At 37.9% G+C, this 24,789-nt stretch overlaps 2 protein-coding genes across 14 annotated transcripts in view; one reads left to right on the top strand and one right to left on the bottom strand.

The window, feature by feature from the left end:
- The window catches only part of LOC129780136 (homeobox protein 13), a 262,084-nt gene extending 245,928 nt beyond the window's left edge, over nucleotides 1-16,156 (top strand). For all 13 annotated transcript variants that reach the window (XM_055788115.1, XM_055788106.1, XM_055788110.1 and 10 more), the window contains one exon: nucleotides 3,724-16,156. In XM_055788115.1, the coding sequence (XP_055644090.1) occupies nucleotides 3,724-4,155 (432 nt within the window). In that variant the 3' untranslated portion in view covers nucleotides 4,156-16,156. The remainder of the gene's footprint in view (nucleotides 1-3,723) is intronic.
- The window catches only part of LOC129780134 (pickpocket protein 28), a 332,703-nt gene extending 308,596 nt beyond the window's left edge, over nucleotides 1-24,107 (bottom strand). Inside the window, exon 1 of the mRNA XM_055788103.1 lies at nucleotides 23,704-24,107. The gene's annotated coding sequence lies outside the window, so the exon portion shown is untranslated. The remainder of the gene's footprint in view (nucleotides 1-23,703) is intronic.
- Nucleotides 24,108-24,789: the final 682 nt, after the last annotated feature.

Genomic DNA, 24,789 nt, shown 5'->3' with positions numbered 1-24,789 from the left:
TGTACTCTCTCTTCTTCTCTCTCAGGTTATCATACCGGAAGGTCTCAATTTTCTAAATTTTGAATACAAATAATTGGTTGATGTTCTTCGCATATTGAAATTATTTGGCACAAAATCTGTCGATTAAAAGAATCGATCAAAGCAAAAGCAAAAATAAGGCAAAAATTGCCGAGTAATAAAAAATAAATAATGAGTCTTGTACAGAATTTATTGGAATTTTCAAAACTGCCTTCTGATTTGGGAATAATTGTTGAATTGTTGCATTGTTGAAAAAGTATTAATTAAATTAAGGGAAATTTTTCATGCTGTCAAAACTTTTTCCTGTAGTAAAATGACCTACAGGAGCGTTCTTGGAATCTAATGAATGCTGATTGATAAGATTGATTGTATATACTATTGACTTGGTTAATAAAACACTGTGTTAATCTACAAAATCTTTTAAAAAAACAGAAAAAATCGAATCTTTGCTTTCCAGTAATGTTATCTACTACACCTACACACAAAAAGATAGAAGCATTCAAGTATTACATCTCAAAACTTGAAGCTTTAATTGAAGCTATAAAACGATGTATATCCCGTTGCGTTGGTTTTTCACAAAGTTATAACGTTTCTAAAATCACTTAAAAACTTCGACTTCGCGCTCCGTTCCCCTAATTTTTGTCGAGTGTAGAATCAACGACACAGTATTGCATACTAGGAATAAGATTTAGAGGTATAGTTTTATTTAAAAATTATTATTGAAGTATTATTTGAATCCTATTAACACTTTTCCATGTGACACCATAATAGGTAGACTTATTACGAAACTCCAGGAACACTATTACCATAATGGGTACATGGAAGTAGCATTCTCAAACATGTTTTTTATACAATTTAGTCAGTTACTCATCGAAATAACAGTGAGAATTTTCAAAAACAGAGGTCAAACTGCTAGAAAAAGTTATTTACCCGTTTCGTCACAGGCGCATTTTCTATATCTTTATTAGTCGGCTGCTCATCCTTTATTTACCCTGCTCCTAATCATTGGTCTTGTTCTATGTCTACTCGCCTGGCAAAGCAAGTTCAGTATTGCTTCTATGGTTGTATACCTGGCGGTGGATCTGAATGTATCGATCTTAACTCACGCACTCATGATATGTTGGAAAAAGTTGTATCTATAATACAACAAAACATTCAGAACAACTCCCGGAGTCATTATCATTAGTCCTTTACCTGCACTGATGGTCGAATGTGGCCAGATAACATTTAAGTATTGCTTGCCAGTCTGTGTGGTGATAGGGTGTGTGTGCTTTGACTTAGTTTCAAGGGTGGTAGAGATGTACCCTAGTACTGGGAGCAAACAAACTACATACTACACTACTTGACCAACCTCAATCTTCTTCTCATAACAACCTTACGAAGAACCACTCCTAGACGATGAAACCAATCTCATCTCTGAAATGTATCTGTCTCTACTGAGACAAGTTGAATTTGGTGATCACCAACAGCCAAAATTCAACAACTTTTCCACCCACTGTCTAGCGACAGGTATAAAAGCTCACATCACATGTTCACTGTCTATTTGGTTGTCATTGGCAAAAGTCAGCTACGGAATGACCAGTTGCATACCCAAAAATATCTGTCCATCCTGTACCATCAAAGCTCGTTACCCCCTATTGAGTAGCTCCACCCTCAGCCTACCCCAGTTTGAAAAACCAGTCCACAATGGTCCAGGAGATGCATTTAAGTGGAAATTAGCATTTAGAGCTCGACAGTTATTCTCTAGACAAAACCTGTCTTCGACAAAATTGTTGCATACGATAGAGCGCTTATTTTTATGTTATCTAAATTAGGGTGATCAAAATTGTCGATGAAATAAAAGTCTAACTTTCTTATCTTTATAGATAGAGGTAAACATAGTTCGACAATGTTGTAGTCCCAGTTATTTGAGACATCCTTGTAGAACAAAGTTTTTTTTCTATCTCTTGAAATAACCGATATAGCGCATGTTTTCTAAGTTTTGTTAGGGTCACCATGAAAAAAACTGTTTTTGTGCTCTAACTTTTATATTTCAAATTCTACATACAAACTGTCTTCGAAAGACTTTTAGAACTTACTGATACAAACATTTTGCGATGCAGAACTTGTCAATATCACAACTTCACCCAAAGTTATTGATATTTCTTCCCAACAAACACGCTTTTTTCGTTTGTTTGTCATTCTTTCTGGGGCAAACATAAAAAATGTTTGTTGACGGAATTTGAAAGAACAGATTTCACTCTATATAATATGTGATTTTCAAAACTATGTTATTTTTTGTATTTGAGTAAATTGAATTTGAAATCATGAGTTTTTGGGTAAAAAAACATCAATAACTTTGAGAAGGATTAAGATATTGACAAGTTCTGCATCGCAAAATATTGGTATTAATAAGAACTAATAGTCGTACGAAGACAGTTTTGATGTAGAATTTGAAATATAAAAGTGAAAGCAAAAAAAACTGTTTTTCATGGTTACCCTAATGCAACTTCCGACACGTTCCGTAAGTCCTTTCAGTATGAAGAAATTCTATTCAAGTTGGATTCATTTTCATCAGAGAAGTTCTCCTGAAATAGTGAAACCCATGGGATTAGCTTCCACATTAGATTTTGGACCCACAGCTTTGGAGGTGGCATTTTTATGGTTTGGGGAGAATATCCTCAAAAAAGGCCTGGTTTAGGTAGCTTACCATCAACACAAATGAACAGTCAGAAGTGCAAAGAAGTACTTCAGAATCATTTACTACAGTTTTTACAGGAAAAACAATATATAATTGGGTTTTCATAAAATCATAAATTCATAAAATCCGGAAAGTTATGGCATGGTTTGATGAATAAGGGCTTCAGATTCTGGACTGGTCAGCTTGTTTACTAGATCAAAGCCCTATCAAGAACTTATGAGGAGTGATCGTACGAATAGTAGATGCAGCTTACAAGCAGTAAGAGTGATTTGAAGAGCTTAAACGAACAGTATCCTCTGCGTAGAACGAGATACACACTACAACATGGCGCAGCTTAGTCGTAACCACCCCGAATGGGTTATTTGAATTGATTGAGAACTAAAGATGACATAAGAATTAGAAACTTATTGTAATTCATGTGAAATTGACGTTGATTTTGTAAAAGAGTGAGATTTTTTCCACCTGGTTCTATAGTTATGAAACACTGGAATTTTTGTTTTTTGATTGTTTCACGACTGAATACAACAATAAAGTTCAAATGACCAGTCTTTTATATGATGATAGTTATTATATCCTACACTATATACATCGATTCAACCGACTTCTTACATATCTCTGGAAACTCAGAAAAAATTAGTGTTTCTATAGTTGTGAAACGCAAATTGAACATCAGATGTGGTGTTTCTTCGAAATTTGAGTTATCAAAAATAGTACAAACATAGAAAAAATTTGGGGAAGATTGATACAAACAACAATTTGTTCTAAGCTTTCACAGTTACTGAGTGCTACTGATTTGCATTGAAAGGATATCAATTAATCGAAAAACCAAGTAGATGGAATAATTGGCAGCGAGATATAGATTAACGATATTGTCGTGAAGCCATATCTCTGTTAGTACCGCTTTGCTTCGAATTCCGAGGACTTCATTTTAAAAACAAAATTTACTCACAAGCGCAAACCAACTGTCCAAAACTCGATATTATTACCATTTGAATTGACACAAAACACCCTTTACTCATTCACAGGTCTTCCACGTGTGCGCGCTCACCGACGACGGTCTAATCATGAAGTCGTTCCTCTGCCCGGAGAGCACCCTGTTCGATCAGACGATCCTCAAGTGCAACTGGTGGTTCTACGTGGACTGCAAGAACAGCAAGAGCCTGTACGACTCGAACCTGCCCGTCTCCAAGAGCTACCAGCTGATGAAGGCCCTATCGTTCTTCTCGACGAACTACAAAAATCCCCAGAACCTGGACGAAGGTGTGGACGTGGAAGCGCTAAAAAACAGCGTGACACTCAACAGCAGCAGTAACAACAACAACAACAACAACAACAACAACAACAGTAACTTGGTGCCAACAGGAGCACGATCCTCCTCCTCCCGTGGTGTGGAAATAAATGGCAAGCCACCGTCCTCCGAGTCGGCGGAACCGTCGCTCGCGAAGCCCAAGGCGTAGAGCGGTGAATTCCACACCACATAACTCACACGGTAAACTCTATGGGATTGCCAAATGTTTCTTCGCTCAAGTAGATGTGCTAATATTTCGCTCTGCTAAGTGTATATTTGGTGAGCTTTCGGGCTAGTACTGATAACAAAAAAAAAGATGGGGGTAGTGAAAAGAATGAAAGGAGTAGCGTTGCTCAGTTAGGATTGTTTGTTGTTAGTGTTAGGAATTTTCTTTTCCCATATTCTTTTTTCTCGCAAGCTGTGAGCTTGTGGGAAGAACAAAAGACATTTTGTTTAAGCTAAACGGAATCGGTAGGCATTAGGGACAAGCGAACAAGTCATATCCATAAAACGTAGTTGCTAAATCTAATTTAACTGGGAAAGGCAAGTGGAAAGTTCCACCTCCAACCTCCTAGGGTTGAAAAACGAAGGGTTGACGAAAAAAGAAAAAAAAAACACACAAACAAGCTGCTTTGCTTTTCGCCTGTGCTTTGCGTCGCTCTCAATGAGAAAAGGTGCGGCGGAAAAGGGTTGTTTCTACAAAAAGCGGCGATGGGTTGACACACGGGAGGATTAATTCAGTGCGGAAGATTTGAACGAAAGAAACGCACCCTTGTTTCTCTTCAAATCCCCCTGAAGGTAGGCCACTGGTGTGGCAAAACTCATCTCGTCGCTCTGCGTCACGGCGGGCTGAGTAGCAGAAAATAATCGACGATAATATACGGATCAAATGTTTCGTGAAATAACTGCTTTCGAATGGAAAATTTTTGTTTCTGTTATTAGTTCTTTTTTTTGAACAATACGAATAGTTTATTCAAAAAGCAAGGTCGCATATTTTCCCCCCAAAAATATGCACCTTCCATTTAGTTACGTTTTCCAACACAGACTTTATATTCGTACCTATCTTTATCATACCTACCTAGGAACTTTGAAATCCAATTTGTTTTTTTCTGACGTAGGACTTCGTATTTAATTTCTATTTAGGTGGGTCACTCTACGAAAAATGTAACGAAAATTAAGGGTTTCAATGAATTCCAAATTTTAAAAAACGCAAAATCAACTCGTTATTGCGAAGAACAGTGGAATCCGTTTGTTATGACTCCGCTTATATTCACCTACCACCTATTATTGCGTAATTACACGACGAAGTTTTGTTCTCAAATATATTTTTTTGTAAAAATATGACTTATGTACTTGCATAAGTACATATTCCCATTAAAAAAACGTTTTTTCACAAAACGCTTTGTATGACATCCGCTTATTATGGCCTCCCTTCGATGTCAATATAAACGGATTCCACTGTATGTCATATTATGTACCATTAGATGGGAAATTTATCCAGCATTCATTTTTATTGAAACACAAACGGTGAAGAACAAAAGAACGGTGAAACAAATGAACAATTTAACGAAAAAAGTAAGCATGAGTTTTAAATATTACTCGCTGCTTGCACTGTGTGGGAAGAGAAACAAACAACAACATTTTGTTGATGTATCCTCAAGTTTGAATTAGGATTGGTTTCATCATTGCACAATGGCCATAGGAACGAATTTAAGTGGAAATTTGCATCTAAAGCACAACCACTATTCTCTAGATTCAAGACTAAAACTGTCTTCGACAAATATGTTATATATGATGGAGCCCTCATCTATATGTTGTCAAAAATAGAGTGAGCAAAGTTTTAGAGATAGACGTAGACATAGTTCAATAATTTTGTAGCCACAGTTACTCAAAGCAACTTTGTAGAACAACGTTTTTTTTCTATCATTCAATTTAACTTTATTTAGCGCTTTTTTTCAACGCTGTATCAGGGTCACCACGATAACGAAGTCGTTTTGATCTAACTTATATATTTTAAATTCTACATACAAACTGTCTTTGGACGACTTTTAGAACTTACCAAGACAAACATTTTTCGATGTAAATTTTGGGAATATTATGATCCTTCTCAAAGTTATTGATATATTTTCTCCAAAAATACGCCCTTATCATTTGTTGGTCGTTCTTTGCAGGGCAAAAATAAAAAATGTTTATTGGTGGCATTCCGAAGGGTATATTTGACTCTACATAATGTGAAACTTTCAAACAAAGATGTTGTTGTTTGTACTTGAGTAAACAAAATTTGAAATCATGAATTTTTGAGCATTTTCCGTATGTTGCATTAGGGTAACCATTGAAAAAACAGTTGTTTGCTCTTTTATATTTGAAATTCTACATCACAAATGTCTCCGAACGACTATTTGATAGGCTGACCAAATAGTTTAGGAATAAAAACCAAACGCATAAGCCAAAAACAAAATGTATACGAGGATTACATTATTTGAAGAATTTTATTGAGTGAACAGAACCGAGAACAAAATCAAATAATCAAATATTTTTAGATATACTTGCTTTGGTCCCGTTGTTCTCGACAGCGAAGGAATGTTCAGAAGACGGAGTGACTTTGCGAGAAAGATTATGATTTTGTGAAATATTAGAATAAAATTTGTCACTTTCCAGATCGAAGCTCTATTTGAGAATTATCATGTATTCAAAGGTTCCATTATTGAGACCTGACCAGTGTTGCCACGTTTTAATCTCTACCAGAGGGGTTAAAAATCATTCTCATCTGTACTTTTTTTTTTTCCAAAAATATTCGTTGTATAGATAAAAATAATTTATTGGCATGAAAAAAAAAATATTAAAAAATACAAAAATACACTCGACAATTGCCGAGGAGTGAGACATAGTGAGAACGTTACAAACAAGACATCAAAGCGCCGAAACGCGAGCGAACTGAATCCAATTTTTGTCCACCAACCCTGCAAACAGGGTTGCCACATATACAGAATATTCTGTATTTTACAGATTTTTAGCCAAATTTCAGATACAGAATCACAGAATTTCAGCAAAAATACAGAATTTACAGATTTTTTTGAAATTCAATTTTAAACATTAAATTTATTACAGTGCATATACCTGCAGATACCTTGATTTATAAAAAAGTTGGACGCAACGCAACGAGATGGCTTTCGTTGGAGGCAGTTATTAAGCGAAATCTTGAGCAATTCGAAGAGCTTAAACTATTTTTTTCGTTCCAAGCTATGTATGACCATAATCAATCCGCCAATCGTATATTGGCTCATTTAAACGACCCTATGACTAAACCGATTATACTGTTCCTAAACTTTGTTCTACCGCTGATCAATAATGTCAATCGCTCATTTCAATCAGAAAGTTCTCAATTTTCCAAACTTTATAATGAGAGAAGACTGTTATTGTTGATCATGTTGGGTACCTTATGTTTGGAGAGCTACGTGCAACGATTCGTTGATGCTGACCTTTATGTGAAAGATTTTGAAGACTTTCTGGGGAAGCCTGAGGATGTTTGCGTTGGCATCGATGCAGAAGAAGCTGAAAAAGGATTGAGTACAGCTAGGAAGTAGATCTTCAAATCGATTTGTCGTTACTTCTATATTGAACTCGTGAAACATAGTTGCAGCCTTGATGAACCCTCAAAATTTTGTCAAGCTACCAAACCTTAATAATTTGATGCTACAATTTCCTCAGTTCGTTGAAACAGGTAACAGAGGCTTGGGTTAAGAATTTAGGCTACTCAAGTCGAATCGGATATAACTTGGTCCCAGCTGTTGGATGTCAAAAGGCGTGATGGGCAATTTTTGTATCCATTGCTAAGGTCGTTTGTAATATTTGTATCCATTGCTAAGGTCGTTTGTAAGACATTTTTGCGGCTCCGCAAAGCTTATGCGATTGAGCCTTACAAATAAATAAACTGGAAGAAAAGACATTTGATGACATTCATCAGTATGTGTTGAGCGAATATTTTTGCTTTACAGTGCCAACAAAACAAAGTCCGGAAATCGGTTGGTTCCCACAATTGTGTCACCTAGTTGCAAAACCGGCCAACTCCACAAGTTTAAGAAATACGTTTCTTCGGTTTTTTAGACCTTCGATACATTTTTACACTTATTGGTAGTGAGAAACAGCACCAATATCTATCAATTCCCTATAAAACACGCGTTTGTAAATCATGATGTGCTGCAAAACAGGTGGCATGATGCTACAGAAAATCGCCTTTCCTGTAATTTTTTTCTTTTTGGAATTTTGCAACTAATCGATACAATTATGAACTCTATTTTGAGAGCGAAGAACTATGTATCGGCTCAAGGAGGAGCGTCAAAGATGAAGTTGAAGGAAAATTTGAAGGCAAAATACAAACAAAACCATGTAAAAACATCGTAAAATTCAGAAGTGAAAACCTTTCCTATGAATTATTTTGTTGTATTGACACGACTTTAACAACCCATAAATAAGAAAAATTAGTTCAAAGTAAAAATAAACCTTTATTTAAATTTTTTTTCCTCTAACTTTCCGATACAGATTTTTTATACAGATTTTTTGACTAAAAATACAGATGTACAGATTTTTTCAGAAATGTTACAGAATTAAATGTGGCAACCCTGCCTGCAAATGCTCGTTTTCTGAAACTGTGATTTTCTTACGGAGTTATTTTATTTTTAGGGTACGTAATTAATTCTCCACATCTTGTACATTCCTATTGTAGAATCCTGGAAACGCTTCTAACACAACGTTCATGCTTATCAAGTTGGAAAAGCTTCTGGGATTCAACATTGCCGCAGCCTTGAGCATCGGATCATCAAAATCGAATCTTTTTCTCATTTGATTGATCAGCGCCACGAAAAAAATGCGACAAATATTCTTTGAAATGATCTGCTTTGTTACTTTGTTGCTTTTTTTGTAAGAAATTTCACGCGTGGAAAAAATCTGTACCAATCTGTACTTTTTGACGAAAATCTGTACTCTGGAAAAAATCCATACCATTCCAGATAAATCTGTACGTGTGGCAACACTGGGCCTGACTTCTCCGTTGCTCACATATTTTTCATGGTTGAAAATATCCTTTCAACTGGTTTCAACAGTATTACCAGACAGACACAAAATATAATCAAAAAGCTTTAAAAGTTTCACGAATTCCTTACTCTCTAGAAACCCATTTTCCGAAAACATTTTCACTACGAAAACAACACTACTTTCACGGATTCTTCGTTCCAACTTTTTAGCTCATCAATTACAATTCCTTCGATCTTTGTCCACACATCCAACATCATCTTTGATATTTCTGCACAGGAATTTTTTTAACCATTGCTATGTTCAGTCTCTGATCAATCAGAAATTGAATTCTAAAATCTATTGTATTTCTCCTAGACTAGCCATGCACATTTCAGTGTACTCCAACGCAGTATCGTGAAAAATTTCCACTGAAAATAGAGAAATTTAATCCTCTGTATTTCACTTAAATAAATTAGGCTTCTGAGAACTGTTTACCCCTCATAAATAAAAGATTCCCCTCAAATTCTTCGTTTTTATGTTAAAGAATTGTAACACAATAATCAAAATTAATTAACAGCTGCTTCGGCAACATTGTCTCTTTCAACAAAGTCAATGAATGTTTAGAAGATTGTTAACCGATCTCCGATATAAAACCAACCATAATTTGAGGTATGGGTTTTCAAATAAATCGCGTAGAATAACAAAACATTTTTCTTTGAAAACACTACGAATCTTATCGATAGAAGGTCCAAGAGAAAGGAATCGTGTGTTACCACGCTTTGGCCGTTTAAAGTAATATTCGCCGACGAAATCACAAAACTCTTCGAAAATCTTCTCAGATGTTCACTCGAAACAAATTAGACCCATTCCAGCGTGACGTGACAACGTTTTGACACACTAAAAACTGGGTTTTTTCTCGGTTTCATGTCTAAATCACACGATTTCCAAATAGTCGACGACATTATAGTAAAATTGAGAAAATTTCCAACAAAAATCTTCAGTTGGAGGATATTTTACGGTTGAGTTCGCTTGTTGCCAGTCCAATACTTTTGTGACGTGACAACACCTGTCTTTTTGCGTTTTCCGATTTTTGTACGTTATTGTTGTATTTTTAGTTCCGTTTCAAATCATACTAATAAACTTTGTTCTTTGATATGTCAACGAAAGATGAACGTGGATTCCTGTATATTCAGTTTTTCAAAAAAAAATCTCGCAAAATCCTTGCAAAAATCGGCATGCATTTTGTTAGGTGACAACGCGCTCTGTGCGAAAAAAAAGCGTTGTCACGTCACACAACCAATAAGTTGTACTAAATAAGAATTTCACCGTATTTTAGAAACTATTGTACTATTTTTTATGTTTTTTATTACTCTGAATACTTCTCGCTTTCCTCTGCGAACTTCCCTTCCCCTTCCAATGGTCTATTCTGTAAGGTAAGGTGGTCCTAATCCGACCGGTGATCCTGGACCTACCCCCCTTGTATGTCAAGAACGGTGCTTCCCATCAAATTTTCAATAGTGTCAGATGAAAGGTGTCACAACGCCGACAATTAAATAATATGGTGACTTTTTTCTGGCTCTCTTCATTCTAGCGTTTATGCGCCATTTTGCGTTTTCGTTGCCTTGGAAAATGAGTTAAATATTTTTTTAGACTGCGAAACATTACAAAACAAGGTAATTTTTATTGCTTATGATATGTTCATTTAAATGAGCTGTATAAGTTGAATCTACCTGTTACCTGTAGTACACGGCATGCCGTTATTTGTTTGCGTGTGCATTTGTATCTGCACTTTCTTTGTCTTGTTCTTTGTGAGCTTTCATGCCATTTAAAGCTGTTTTTGATCCGTTTTCAACGAACAGGAAGTCACCATCCTCGATTCCAAAATAGCATCGGAATACGATATTTGACTTCCGGTGGTAAGACAACTGCAACCAATACCCATATCGTATGGGTTTTCCATATTTTTTTATCATTCAATACTATTATTAGCAAACCGGAAGTCGAAACAAGATTATATTCTATATTCTGGAATCTACGTTCATCTGATGTTGACAAAACATAGAGAAAAAGTTCATTTGAATGTTTGGAAATGGAACTGAAGATACGATTGTAAATTCAAAAGTCGGAAACAGCAAAAACTCAGGTGTTGCCACTTCACAAAAGTATTTGATTGCGACAAACCAATCTAACTATAAAATGTTCTCCAGCTGATGATTCTTATAGGAATGTTTCTAAATATTACTATAACATCGTTTAATTTTGTGTGACTTATACATGAAAACGTAAAAAAGTGTTTGTAGTGAGTCAAAATGTTTTTAAGTCACGCTGGAATGGATTGTATACTTTGCGTGATATGACAACAACTTCTTGAGACAGTATCACTATTTGTGGACCGATCTAAACCAAATTTTGCGGGTTTTCGATCTTTATTGGTGAGAGAAACTCAGAGAAACCCAATTATAAAAATGTTTGAACTTAAGTTATTTTTGATAAACTAAAAAAATGCTCTTTTTTGTGACGTGACAATGCTTCAAAATACCTGTTTTTCATAAAATTACATGTTTCTCAATTATGTTATGCTGACAAGTACGGTTATTTTGAATGTTAATTTTTAACAACTGCTTTTCTTACATGTGTTTTGGTCCATCTTCGATTTTTGCCTATTGCAAAAATGGATTAAAGAATCTGTATCAAATATACGTTACCCGCGTAAATTCGAAAGTCGAGATTCATTTTGAACAAACCTCATATATTGATTTATATTCTGCAATCTATACTCTTTTTATTTTATTCTACAATCTATCGCCATCTCTCACGCAGCTTAAAAATTCTATCCTTCTAGAACATGTTTGTTTTCTCGTATCTTTTATGCTGGTCATAGAATCAAACTTGGTTCTGTCGATTCGCAACGATCATACATATTGAGAAAAACTAAGTTAAGTAAAGCTTTCATCAAGAGAATTCAATTCAATGTAAGCATTAGACATGTGCGGCCCGGAGAGCTATTATGACAAGTTCTGAATCGCGAAATATTTGTTTTGATAACCTCTAGAAGTCATCGGAAGACAGTTTACGTCTAGAATTTGAAACATAAAAGTCAGAGCAAGAAAAACAGTTTTTCATAGTGACCCCCAATTCGGCTGTATTGAAGGATAGAGAAAACGTTGTTCTACAAAGTTACTAAAAAAATAGAGGATACAACTTGGCGAACTATGTTCACCGCTATCTACGAAGAAAAGACAGTTAGATTATTGGTTTTACCTAAAACATTGGTCGAAGACAGTTTTTATCTAGAGGAAAACTGTCGAGCTCTAGATGTAAACTTCCTCCAAAATTCGTTTCCAAAGCCATTGCGCATTGCAATTAAATTAGGCTTTCGGTAAAGCTGTAAATTTTCAATTTAATGCATTTTTTCAATTCACATGTAATATACACTTTCTGTTCATCTGTGCAGGAATAAAAACGTGCTTAAGCCAAAAAATTTTATATTTTGATATTTTTCGAAGAATTTTATTGAGTGAATGAAACCGAGTATAATACAAAATAACCAAATATTCCACTACTTTGTTCTCTACAAAGAAGAAATATTTAGATGATAGAGCGACGTTGAGAAAGAGATTATGATTTTTGGAAGTTTTCTCATATAATTTGTCACATTTCAGATCAACGTTGTGTTTGACAATTATTATAACTTACATGGTTTCAACATTGAGTAGTGAATTTTATTTTGTCCCCATATTTTCCATATCAGAAAAAAAATCCCTCTAAAAGTTGCGATACTACAAGGTAGACACAAAATATAGAGCAATTCTACGCCAAAATAGCCGATTTCGACGCGACCCTCGCGATTTTTTCTTACGTAGGACTACGTTTTTCAGTGAGTGTCCCAAATCAGAAAACATGTCACGTTTTTATTAAATAAAGATAACATGAATAATTACTTTCGATGCGAATGAATTTAATCTACCGCACGAAATTGGATCGGAAATTTTTTGTTTGATGTACTCTTCATTTTGATTCTCTCATCCGCAAACGTTTTGAGTTAACGAAAAATGGAAGCATTCCCATTTTCCCACAAATGTGTTCTACTCATTTGCGTGCTTACCTACCAGTGCTGTCAATATGGCGCAACTTATGCATCAAATGCAGCGTTTGTTCTATGGGCATCGTGGAGAGAGAAAATATTGCAATGTAAGCTTTGTCTGTTTTTAACTGATCACGAATGAGGGGCTCAAAATGATAGGGGTGTAAGTGACATTACCGATTTCTCTACATGGACTCTCTCTTTTGGTCATAACTTAGCCGCAAACACATTCCCAGCTGTATCTGACAATGTGGAAGACAGATCAGAACCTCATCTATCGAATTCTATAGCAAACTCAAATTGGAACGTTTTCGCAGATGAGTTATTAACTGAAGAAAAAGTTGATAAAGAGAAATCGATCAAGTCACTCACATCCCTTTCCTTCTGAGCCCCTCAAATAGCTGAGTGTAAATAAAATCAGTTTTCGTGAATTAAAAAATTGTTCCCGGGTTAAAAGTGGCGCCAAAGTGCAGCGTACTTCAAGTCGAATGTTTTTGGCAACCGGTTCGCGCGTTTGCTTTATTGGTAATTTCGTCGAGAGGGGTCTAAGTGGTGCGTTACGCTCCAATTGTATTTTGTGTTAATCTGAAGGAATGCAGAGGAAGAGGTTTAAACTACGGAAGACAACACATTTAACTTCTCGAAGTTGAAAGAAATTTCCGAACCTTCAGGTGGGACAAGATACTGTCACATCGAAAATGAAGAACGCGGAGAATGTTGTGCATTATTTCCGGGTAATTCCGCTACTATCATTACTGTGCAAAGTGCAACATATTTCAAACCGGATGTAAGGAAAATATTATCAAGTGGTGTGAGCTGTGTTCTTCGGTAAAAACATATGACATGAAATTGTTTTCCGCAACGCTTGTTCCCGCCAGCAATAATTTTGTGGTCTTACGTTATCGATGCGGTCGAGTCTTGGACACCCCTTCTATTTTTTTTAAACCTTGTGGCAGCTATTCAAAACCACAATTTTCGTTATAAGATAACCCAACAATTAATATAATCGACTTTTGAGAAGAATAATTACTCAGAATTGTTGACAAATCAATGAAGTATTAAGTAAAAACATCATTTTGAATACACTGTTCAAAATCTTACTCTAAAATTTTGTTCAATATTGAAAATTTTGATTACTCGATTTTTTTTAAATATATTATTACAAAATCCCTTCAATTTAACAAAGTTTGACATACAGTGGTGACAAAATGAAGATATAAATAAAAAATTAAATCCAATACTTTGCAAAATGTAAATCGTGAAAAATAATTTCAGATATTTTTTTTGTTTCATTTCAATGTGTCCGACACAACACCACTCTATATCAAAAATTTTTAAATAGAAAAGAGTTTCTAATAAATTATCGAAGGGGAAACGTTTTGAGTTAAGAACATTTCTGATATTAAACTCAGGATTCTAACGGTGCAATTATAGTGTTATTTTTCCAAAATATTTCATTTATTTTCCAACAACTTTTCCGTACATCATATTTTAATCAGACGTCTATATTCTGAGTTATGGTTTCTCGCAAAGAAGGGTCAATGATTCAAGATATTCCCTTATAAAAAAATAGTCGTATTTTAAATTGGTCATCTGATAAGTGAGTTGCGCAAATCAAATTGTTACATACAGCATTGTCATTTATTTTTACATGCAATTTGCCACTAAAGAGGAAGCACCTTTTCTTTCTCCAGTAATTAAAAAACCCTATCTAATCTAATGACATCAAATGAATATGGAAACGAATTGCTGTGAAGCTGCTTATGTATGTTGGGTTCTAGCTAACATTCAATGTTGATATCGGCATTGATACCGCTGAATGAAAGAGTGAAACAACGGAAAAAACAATGAAACCATAGAATGTCGAGTTTTTTTTTTGTTATTTTGGGAATAGCTATCTGATTTTAGTTTAAGAATTCTTCATTTAAAATAGAATGCATTAATTATTAACAATAGAGCCATCATTTTGAGCATTGAATGAGTTAAATTTAGGGATTTCTGAACAGTTTCAAAAAACTCAATTCAAAATCATTTGTCTTCAAAGTCCTACGCCAAGTCTCCGTCCATACCTCTAGGCACAGAACCTTATACCTTTTTTTTTTTTTTTTGAGCGAATGATGAACTGAACATGTAGAACAATTCGTAGATTCCTGCTATTCGATCCCAAAGCGACCAAAAAATAACTCCCCGCGTAAAGCGGGCAAAACATCAAAGTACAGGCAAAAGCAAACACACGGAACTCCAAGAGATTATAAACACAGAATATATCTAGTAACGATTTGTAGTAAGACTTTCTTCTAGATTGATTAACAAAATAATCAACAGCATTAAATAGAGAAAAACATAAAAAAAGGTATGATAGACAAATGCGAGTTCAGTGACGAATGAGCAGAGGTAACGTCATAAGTTGTGTCAAATTTATATACACAATCACACACGGAAAAAAACTGCCAAAATACTACGTATGTTATTACTTATTTACAGTTTAAGTTCGGTTTGTAAGATTATTTATTATCTCCATACACACTAGTAGCGGTTAGCAAGTGGCAGTAAGTGTCAAACGAATCGGTAAAGTTTTACTCCCAAAAGACTTTTCTATTTACAAAGCAGAATATTTTTAATGGCGGTTTGTTGACGTTTTGAGACGAATTGTTATTGTCCAACTCCTATGGGTATATCTTTTTAGCGTAATAATTCCCCCTCCCCCAGTAATGATAGTAGCTATTTAATTGTTGAAAGGTTAAAATCGCGGGTAATTGGTTATTTTTCTCTCCTACGAGGACACGTGAAACGAAGTGGCAGAGGAGAGCTATTAGAACAAACGATTCGTCCTAGTGAAGAAAGAAGTCAAATGCACACCTAAAATTTGCTCATTTGTTTTCATAACGGAAATATTAGCAGCGCTGCATTTTTCTGCTCTCAAAAAATATATTATAAAAAAAACAAAAACAAATCATTCCCATTAATAAAAACACTCAAACAAACAAAAAAATCTCCAGAATCATTCTTCAAACGTAGCAAAAGAAGGAAGTGAGAACGGAACGATTAGCAGCGGTAGAAATAAACGAAAACATCAACAACAATAAAAAAATGTTGCCAAAAACGTGTTTTCTTATCGCCCATCTCACAACTCCAGCAAAAAAAAAGTCACATTGAATTAGGACATTGCCTCTCGGGAATCTGTGTATTATTATTATCACACTGAATGCTGTGTCGTTTTTTTTTTTCGTTCTTTGGAGACGCAATGTGTCCGATAAGCCGCGTGATGTGTCCTGCAGTTCGAACACCTTTCAAGAGTCAAGAATCATTTAGAACCCCGCTCTAATCGCATGTTTTGACAGCGTTGTCCCGACAACATCCGGTGCGGCGCAGTGCAGACTGGCGCTCGTGACGCGTGGCCGAAAAAGATTCCATTGCATGCAGGTAGGAAGTTTACTATATAAGCGAATGTGCAACAATGTCGCTCCCATTAATGAGCTCACCTTACCTCACCATACCTCTCGGTTGCTCGCGCCCAGGCTGCTCCCGATTTGGTGGCAGGGATTATCAACTGTGTCATGTGCCAGATTTGTGAGTCAAATCTGGAGGAGTGGGCACTCATACCACCATGTTTCGATCGCGGGCGAACGAAAGTCCCGCGATGGTTGTTCTTTTGATTGACACAGCGAGCGAAATGTGTTTGACCTCTTTCGGGGAGGAATTATCTCGGAATTATTTCGGGCCCAAGTGTTGTAAATTAATTAAGTCGACAGGCAAATGTGGCGCTTGGGAGACAACACGGGTGAGAAGGCAGCATGCTGATAGAGCGGAGCAATGTAAATGTTGTGGCTGGATCCATTCAGTCGAAAAATGCTATTTAGAGTACTTTGGGGATTTACAATGCACTGCTTACGGAGTTCGGGGAGATTATGCTTCCTCTCGAAACGCTACCTTTATTTTGAACGTGGGGAAGTTGCATCAGCTTAGCTGTGTATAATTCGTGGAATCTTATTCGGAATATTGTGTCAATGTTAGGTGGAAATTGGGTTATTCATGTGATCGAAACAACATCGCTGGCCAACAACAATTATGAAGAAATATTTTGTTATTTTCCCATATTCTTTGAACCTTAAACGTAATACGTTTGAAACAGACTTCATTCGTAGATTATGAGCTAACAAAGAGACTAACACTGAACACTGAAATGCAATGTTCTATGAAGATGGACTATCTTTTTGTGTAAAGACAAAACTGAACTGCCGTAATCTCGCAAAGTGACGCAAGTGCCAGAGGGAGAAATTTTCAGTACGAGACTTTTCGCAAAATTACATGTATAATTAGCATACGCGTACATTACGAAAATCTGATCTGTACAAATTGTGTACAATTGATGGAAAAACATTGCCATTGGCTCGATTTTTGAAAAAATGCAGTTTTATTGAGGCTATTTTACCAACGCCAATTTGTTGTGGAAACAGCAAATTTTATTCGCTGTTTCCACAACCGATTGGCGTTCATCCATCAAAGTATGGGAAAATCTGTTTCCAAATATTTTCTACAACATGCCACCGTTGAGCGAAGCATGAGGTAGCATCAGGAAGAAGAGTTCTACACATTTTCCGTCTTTGTAGCATGCGTCTAGCGGGCTAACGTAGTTGAGAACCCGATTGTAACAACTATAGACAGCACCTTCTTTTCCAATCCAAAATGCAATTGAAAACATCCGTGTTGAATAAGATAATGCCGTCTGAAATTATCCGATGTAAAGCAAATACAGTTTACGCGAGGATGTTCTGAGTTTTGTTATAAGATACGTTTCTATGGAGATTTTAGAAGAGTGCAGCTGTTCAGCAAATCCGACATTTACCCTTCGATCAACTCTCAGCTTCAATTCATCCGAAAAAGACATTGAGCAAGCGAGGTAAGTGAACATCGTCAAGATGCTTTGTCCCTTGATTGATGTTGTTATTTGAAATTTGTTGTCCCTTCTCGTTCATTCTATGCCATCAGAACGGATTAAAAATCACATCGCATCAGATTCAAATTACGTCACATTATAAGGGAAATGGCGCAATGTCAATTTTGGCGCTTGCGTCACTTTGCGAGATCACGGCAGTGTAGTGTTAGGTTATTATGCTATCCAATTGTGAGTTCCCTTGAGTTACCTGTGTTACTACCTCTGGCGCCAGACCACTAAAACAATTCCCTTTTCTCGTTTTGCCATCATCCCACCGAAAGCACTGTGAAGCCACAACTTGGAAGGGGGAGGAGTAAAGTTGTTGGAGTTGTTCGTTCTCGTGTTCTCGCTCTGGTTGATCACAGCACTAGATGCCATTATTAGCTCGCTGATCAACTCTGCAGTTGTTACCCTCCGTTAAAATAGACTAGCCAGGAGGCTAATCTCAAGAGGCTCTCGATCCCTAGTCTAAGCCACGGGGATCATTGAGGGTTGACTAGCAACTGCCTCTTTTCACATGGCTAGCTCGAGCTTGATACTCGGAGGTTCAAGATCGGATCGGTAGCGCGTCTAACGAACAGTGATTGGACATGAGTCGGGAGAAGGTGCGAATAAAGTCCCGACTCAGGTCCAGACTTTTGAACCACGGTTTGAGGCTAACCTTAGGGATAATCGAGTGAAACCACCGGCCCAATTCATCTTCATTCCACTTGCGTTGCCAGTTAGCGATGGTATTTTTACGGACTAAAGAGTAAAATTCATTGAAGGCGATTTGACGCTGATAAATATCGCCTTCAATCGCACCTACCTTTGCTAATGAGTCAGCCCTCTCATTACCCGGAATTGAGCAATGAGAAGGGACCCACACAAAGGTAATGACATAACAGCGTCTGGATAAAGCACTCAAAATTTTTCGTATTCTCTCAAGGAAGTACGGCGAGTGCTTTTCCGGCCTCACTGAACGGATAGCTTCGACAGAGCTAAGACTATCCGTTACAATGTAATAGTGTTCAACAGGTCGTGAGGCGACGCTGTCCAGCGCCCAGTGTATCGCTGCCAATTCAGCAATATACACTGAGCAAGGATTCTGAAGACTGTGTGAGGTGCTAAAAAATTCGTTGAACACTCCAAATCCTGTGGACTCATTCATAGAGGACCCATCAGTAAAGTACATATTATCACAATTGATACCCCTATATTTTTCATCGAAGATCGTTGGAGCGATCCTCGATCGTTGGTAATCTGAATATCCATGGATATCTTGCTTCATGGACAGATCAAAATGCACAGAGGAATTGATGTAGTCAGGGAAACAAACACGGTTGGGAATATACGAAGAAGGATCAACCTGCATGGAGATGAACTCATGATATGAACTCATGAATCCGGAGTGAAAATTTAGCTCGATCAGCTGCTCAAAATTTCCGATCACCAATAGGTTCATGACCTTACACCGGATGAAGAACCGAAGAGATAATAAATTGAAACGATCTTTTAGTGGGAGTAGGCCTGCCAAAACCTCGAGACTCATGGTATGCGTTGAGGGCATACATCCCAACGCAATACGGAGACAAAGATACTGAATTCGCTCGAGTTTAATTAAGTGTGTTTTGGCAGCTGATTGAAAACAGAAACTGCCATACTCCATCACTGAGAGAATAGTTGTTCTATACAACATTATAAGATCTTCGGGATGGGCTCCCCACCAGGTGCCGGTAATTGTACGGAGAAAGTTTATTCTTTGTTGGCATTTTTTACTCAGATACCTAATATGGGCCCCCCAAGTACATTTAGAGTCGAACCAGACCCCAAGATATTTGAATGACATAGCATGAGTGATCGGTTTACCAAAAAGTTGAAGCTTTGGTTTTGCTGGTCTATGCTTCCTAGAAAAAACCACCATCTCTGTTTTCTCCGTGGAGAATTCGATCCCTAGCCCAATGGCTCAGGTTGAAAAATTGTTCAAAGTATCTTGTAAGGGTCCTTGCAGGTCGGATTCGTTTGGTCCTACGACAGACACCACTCCATCATCTGCAAGTTGTCTTAGGCTGCAATTTTGTGTAAGGCAATTGTCGATGTCGCTTACATAGAAGTTGTACAAAAGGGGGCTTAAACATGAGCCCTGGGGGAGGCCCATGTAAGAGACCCGACTTACTGCCGAATCTCCGTGAGAAAAGTTCAAATGCTTCTCACAAAGCAAGTTATATAACATATTATTCAATAGAGGCGGCAGACCCCGAGAGTGTAATTTGTCTGTCAAAACCTCTATTGAAACAGAATCAAAGGCCCCCTTTATGTCCAAGAATACTGAAGCCATTTGTTTTTTTCCGGCGTAAGCCATTTGAATTTCTGAAGAAAGCAACGCAAGACAATCATTCGCCCCCTTGCCCCTGCGGAACCCATATTGTGTATCTGAAAGTAGGCCATTCGTTTCAACCCATCGATCAAGGCGAAACAAGATCATTTTCTCCAACAATTTCCGTATACAAGACATCATTGCTATTGGGCGGTACGAACTGAAGTCGGACGCGGGTTTTCCGGGTTTTTGAATAGCTATAACTCGTACTTGTCTCCAATCATCTGGAACAATATTATGCTCCAGAAACCGATTGAATAAGTTCAACAAGCGATGTTTTGCCACATCAGGGAGATTTTTCAGCAAGTTGAACTTGATTTTATCCGATCCCGGAGCAGAATTGTTACATGAAAGGAGAGCAAGAGAGAATTCTACCATCGAAAACTCGGAATCAAGATCGCACCTATCTTGTGGTATATCTCGAACAATTTTTTGCACAGGAGCGGAATCAGGACAAACCTTCCGTGCAAAATTAAAAATCCATCGATGTGAATATTCCTCGCTTTCATTTGTTGAAGAGCGATTTCTCATGTTTCGAGCCACTTTCCATAATTTTTTCATTGACGTTTCTCGTGACAAACCTCCCACGAAATTTCGCCAATAAGCACGTTTTTTCCCTTTGATCAAGTTTTTAAATTGATTTTCAAGGTCCAAATACGATTGAAAATTTTCAATGGTTCCACGTTTCCGAAAAGCTTTGAATGCGTTCGATTTATCCTGATAAAGCTTGGAACATTGGCTATCCCACCATGGATTGGGAGGCCTTCGACGAATAGTGGAACCTGGGATGGGTTTCGTTTGAGCGCGAACCGCGCTGTCATAGATCAAACGAGAAAGGAAGTTATACTCCTCCAATGGAGGTAAACCATCTCTGGAATTGATGGCTAGAGCAATCGCGTCCGCATATTTTTTTCAGTCAATGTGTCTTGTGAGGTCATATGCCATGTTTATAGATTCAGAAGAATTCGACCCAATGGTGATGGAAATTTTGATTGGCAAGTGATCACTACCGTTGGGGTCCTGGATTACATTCCACTTGCAATCTAACGATAGTGAATTCGAGCAAAGCGAGAGGTCAAGAGCACTTGGGTTAGCAGGAGGTTTAGGTACACGTGTTGTTTCCCCAGTGTTCAAAACGGTCATATTGAAGCTGTTACAAAGGTCATATATCGACGATGAACGATTGTCGTCGTACTGTTCCCCCCAGGCAGTTCCGTGAGAGTTGAAGTCTCCCAAGATCAATCGTGGCTCAGGAAGAAGTGAACACATATCAACAAGTTGCTTGCGGCTAACCGCAGCTCTCGGAGGCCAATACAAGCTGACAATACAGAGGTCTTTTCCTCTGATGTTTGCATGACAAGCAACAGTTTCAATCCCTCCAATAGGTGGAAGGTCAATTCGAAAAAATGAGTGGCACTTATTGATCCCCAATAGCACCCCTCCGTATCTGTCATCACGGTCCAAGCGTATAATATTAAAATCGTGGAAAGAGAGATCATCTCGCGAAGAAAGCCAAGTTTCGGACAGAGCAAAAACATCACAATTGAACTTATGAATTAAAAATTTGAATGAATCCAATTTAGGGATAAGACTACGACAATTCCACTGTAAAACAGTGATATCTCCGACCTCTCTATTTGAATTAGACATCAAGAGAGATAATCATTGCAAGGAGGAGCCATGTTTGCATCAATTGTTGCAAAATTGTCTTTAATACTGGAAGCATTGATATGACAAGGGTTCTGATGGAGTCGAAAAAAACATTAAAGCATGTGAAGATTTGAGCCACAAGGTCAGTCAACTTTATAAATCCCGATTGGGAAGTTGAACTTGACGGTAAAATAGGGACAGTTGGGGTTTTTGATGTCCCTTCGAGTGCTGGGTCATTCGAAGGTGAATTATTCCCACGGAAGCCAGGAGGAACCTGATTTTGCTTGTCCGCTGCACTCGATTTTTTAGACATGCTAACAGAGGGTATAACCGGAGGGGCTTGTCCTTGAACTTTGGGAGTGGTCACATTTTTGCGCCGGGGATTCCCTTGGAAGATGTACGGTGTGGCCTCGTTAGCTGTATCCGCTTCCATTTCGTCAACTGGCAGCGAAGCGAAGACATTGTTTGCGGTTAAAGGTTGTTGCTGTTGGGCCAATGGAGAAGCGCCCTTCAAAATTTCCGCAAAAGTGCGCTTCGAGCATTCCTTTAAAGAGCGCTTCTGCTTCTCCCAGCGACTCTTGTAAGTTTCACAAGCCGAGAGCACGTGCGGAGTTCCTCCGCAATATGGACACTTTTGCTCAATCGCACTGCAGGATTTGTCCACATGTTGCTCTCCGCAAGTGGCACAGCGCTCCTTGTTGGCGCAGTAAGCTGCTGTGTGACCAACTGACTTGCATTTCAGGCAAGTCATGGGCTTTGGCACGAAGAGTCGCAGCGGTAGCCTCAATTTGTCCACCATAACGTAGTCAGGGAGGGCGGAGCCAGCAAAAGTGACTCTAAACGAGTCGGACGGCGTAAATTTCGATTCTTTCCCTTCCTGGGAGACTTTGCCGAGTTGTCGGCATTCTAAGATTTTAACCTTAATCAAAGGCAGCTTTTTAAATCTGCCATCTCCTTCCATAATTGATTTGCACGTCAGACCCGTTTCGGTTCTCACCCCCGATATTTCTACGTCATGGGAAGGCACGTAGACACGATATTCCAGGGTAAACCTCTGGTCGACGACAATACCGTTTGCGTCTTTCCGATCAGCCACGACAACACGCAGTTTGGTCGGTCTAACCTTCGTAATTTCTGTCACGGAGGAGTATCTTGCCAGATCTTTCATGATCTGAATAACATTAAGTGCTTTTCCGTTTGGCTTAGGCCTGAAGAAAACAACCCACGGACCAGTTCCAGGTGCATCTTCAGTATAGACCTTGACACGTGGAGAGAAGACAACAGGAGGAGAAGGAGATGACGAGAATTGAAGGGGATCGGGGACAACAGGATGGGGAGGCGAAATCTGAGCTGGGGTAGGAGCGAGGGGGGTTGGAGAGGAGATATTTGCAGGTATTTTAGAGGGGGGCTTGCTAGAGTTAGCAGACTCGTCCCCGGACGAAACATCCTCTGATGTAGGAACGCGTTTAAGTGTCTTCGCTGTTCCTTTATTAATTTTATCAACCAGAGGGGAGTCATCATCAGAGATCTCCATATCTGGAGATCCTCCCCCTCCTTCTGCCATTCTGTAATTGGTACTTATAATCTAATATTTTGTTTTAATAATAATAATAATAATAAAAAAATAAAAAAATAAAATTAAAAAAAAAAAAAATCTTATATCTTATTTATTTCTATTCACCACAATGCACCCCAGTGCTGATGAACTGGCAACCGCTGCTTGCTTCTCAATCGGAGCGCTCGGCACTATCACACACCACTAAGAAGTGATGCTCTCCTTCACACTGCTGTAAGTGAGCAGCGAATCGCGCTGGTATTGTGTGCGTGCAACTGAGCACCGATGTCCGACTTCGATTGCGATGGCGACAAATCGGCGAAAACTGAAAGCCGGCTGGCCTTGCCAGGCTTTGATGATTCTGCTTTTCTCACTAATTCCGAGTTCACACTGCGTTTTACGATATCTCGAACAGTTCGAAAACGCGCGAAAAAAGCACACCCGGGCGATAAAAAAAAATAACAGCCAACGGTAACCGAAAACAATGCTTTAACGGAGACGCTCACAGCACATGACCGGTTACTCGAAGCTTATGCCGAAGAATGTGGCCGAATGTAGTCGGGCGAAAAAAAGTTAGCTTGAGCCTCGCCGCGGCTCAGAGTCCCTCTTGAGTTGGCGTCTCAAGTCTTTTCTGAGCTCCGTAGACGGCAGCAATCTTTTTCAAAATTGTCTCACTCCGTGGAATCCGAATTCAGGACGAAGATATTGGGTCCTGATGGGAATAAAATTGGTAGTCCAGTGTTACTACTGGGTCTTGCTCCTCTTTATCCAAATCCACACATAATCCTTCCGTCCTTTCAGGTCGAACTACAGTTTTCAAATGTTTTATTTGAATTTCTATAAACTAGATCGCTTTAATAGCTTTTGTTGTGCCTTGGATAAAGAGCTTTTATTGTAGACCCACTAATGCTATCCTTTTCCCATCGTTCCATTTTTCGGATGTCGCTTATTAAATATATATTGCAATCCACGACTTTTATGGCTTTTTCGCCCGTCAACAGGTTTGTGTGTTTGGGGGTGTGTGTGTGTATGTGTGTGTGTGTGTGTGTGTAATTGTCTTTATAGCTTATATCCTAGTTTATTTTAATTTCCTACACTTTAATTTGCTTGGCTTTAATTTTATACCTAACTTATTTATTATTAAATTTCTAGACTAGAATACTCTCTTTAGTTGGTTTATAAAACTTAAGAGAGTATTCTAGTCTAGAAATT

This window comes from Toxorhynchites rutilus, chromosome 3, assembly GCF_029784135.1.
Source record: "Toxorhynchites rutilus septentrionalis strain SRP chromosome 3, ASM2978413v1, whole genome shotgun sequence".
Taxonomy (NCBI): domain Eukaryota; kingdom Metazoa; phylum Arthropoda; class Insecta; order Diptera; family Culicidae; genus Toxorhynchites; species Toxorhynchites rutilus.
The sequence above is the reverse complement of the archived record's forward strand: the minus strand, read 5'-3'. Positions and strand labels throughout refer to the sequence as shown.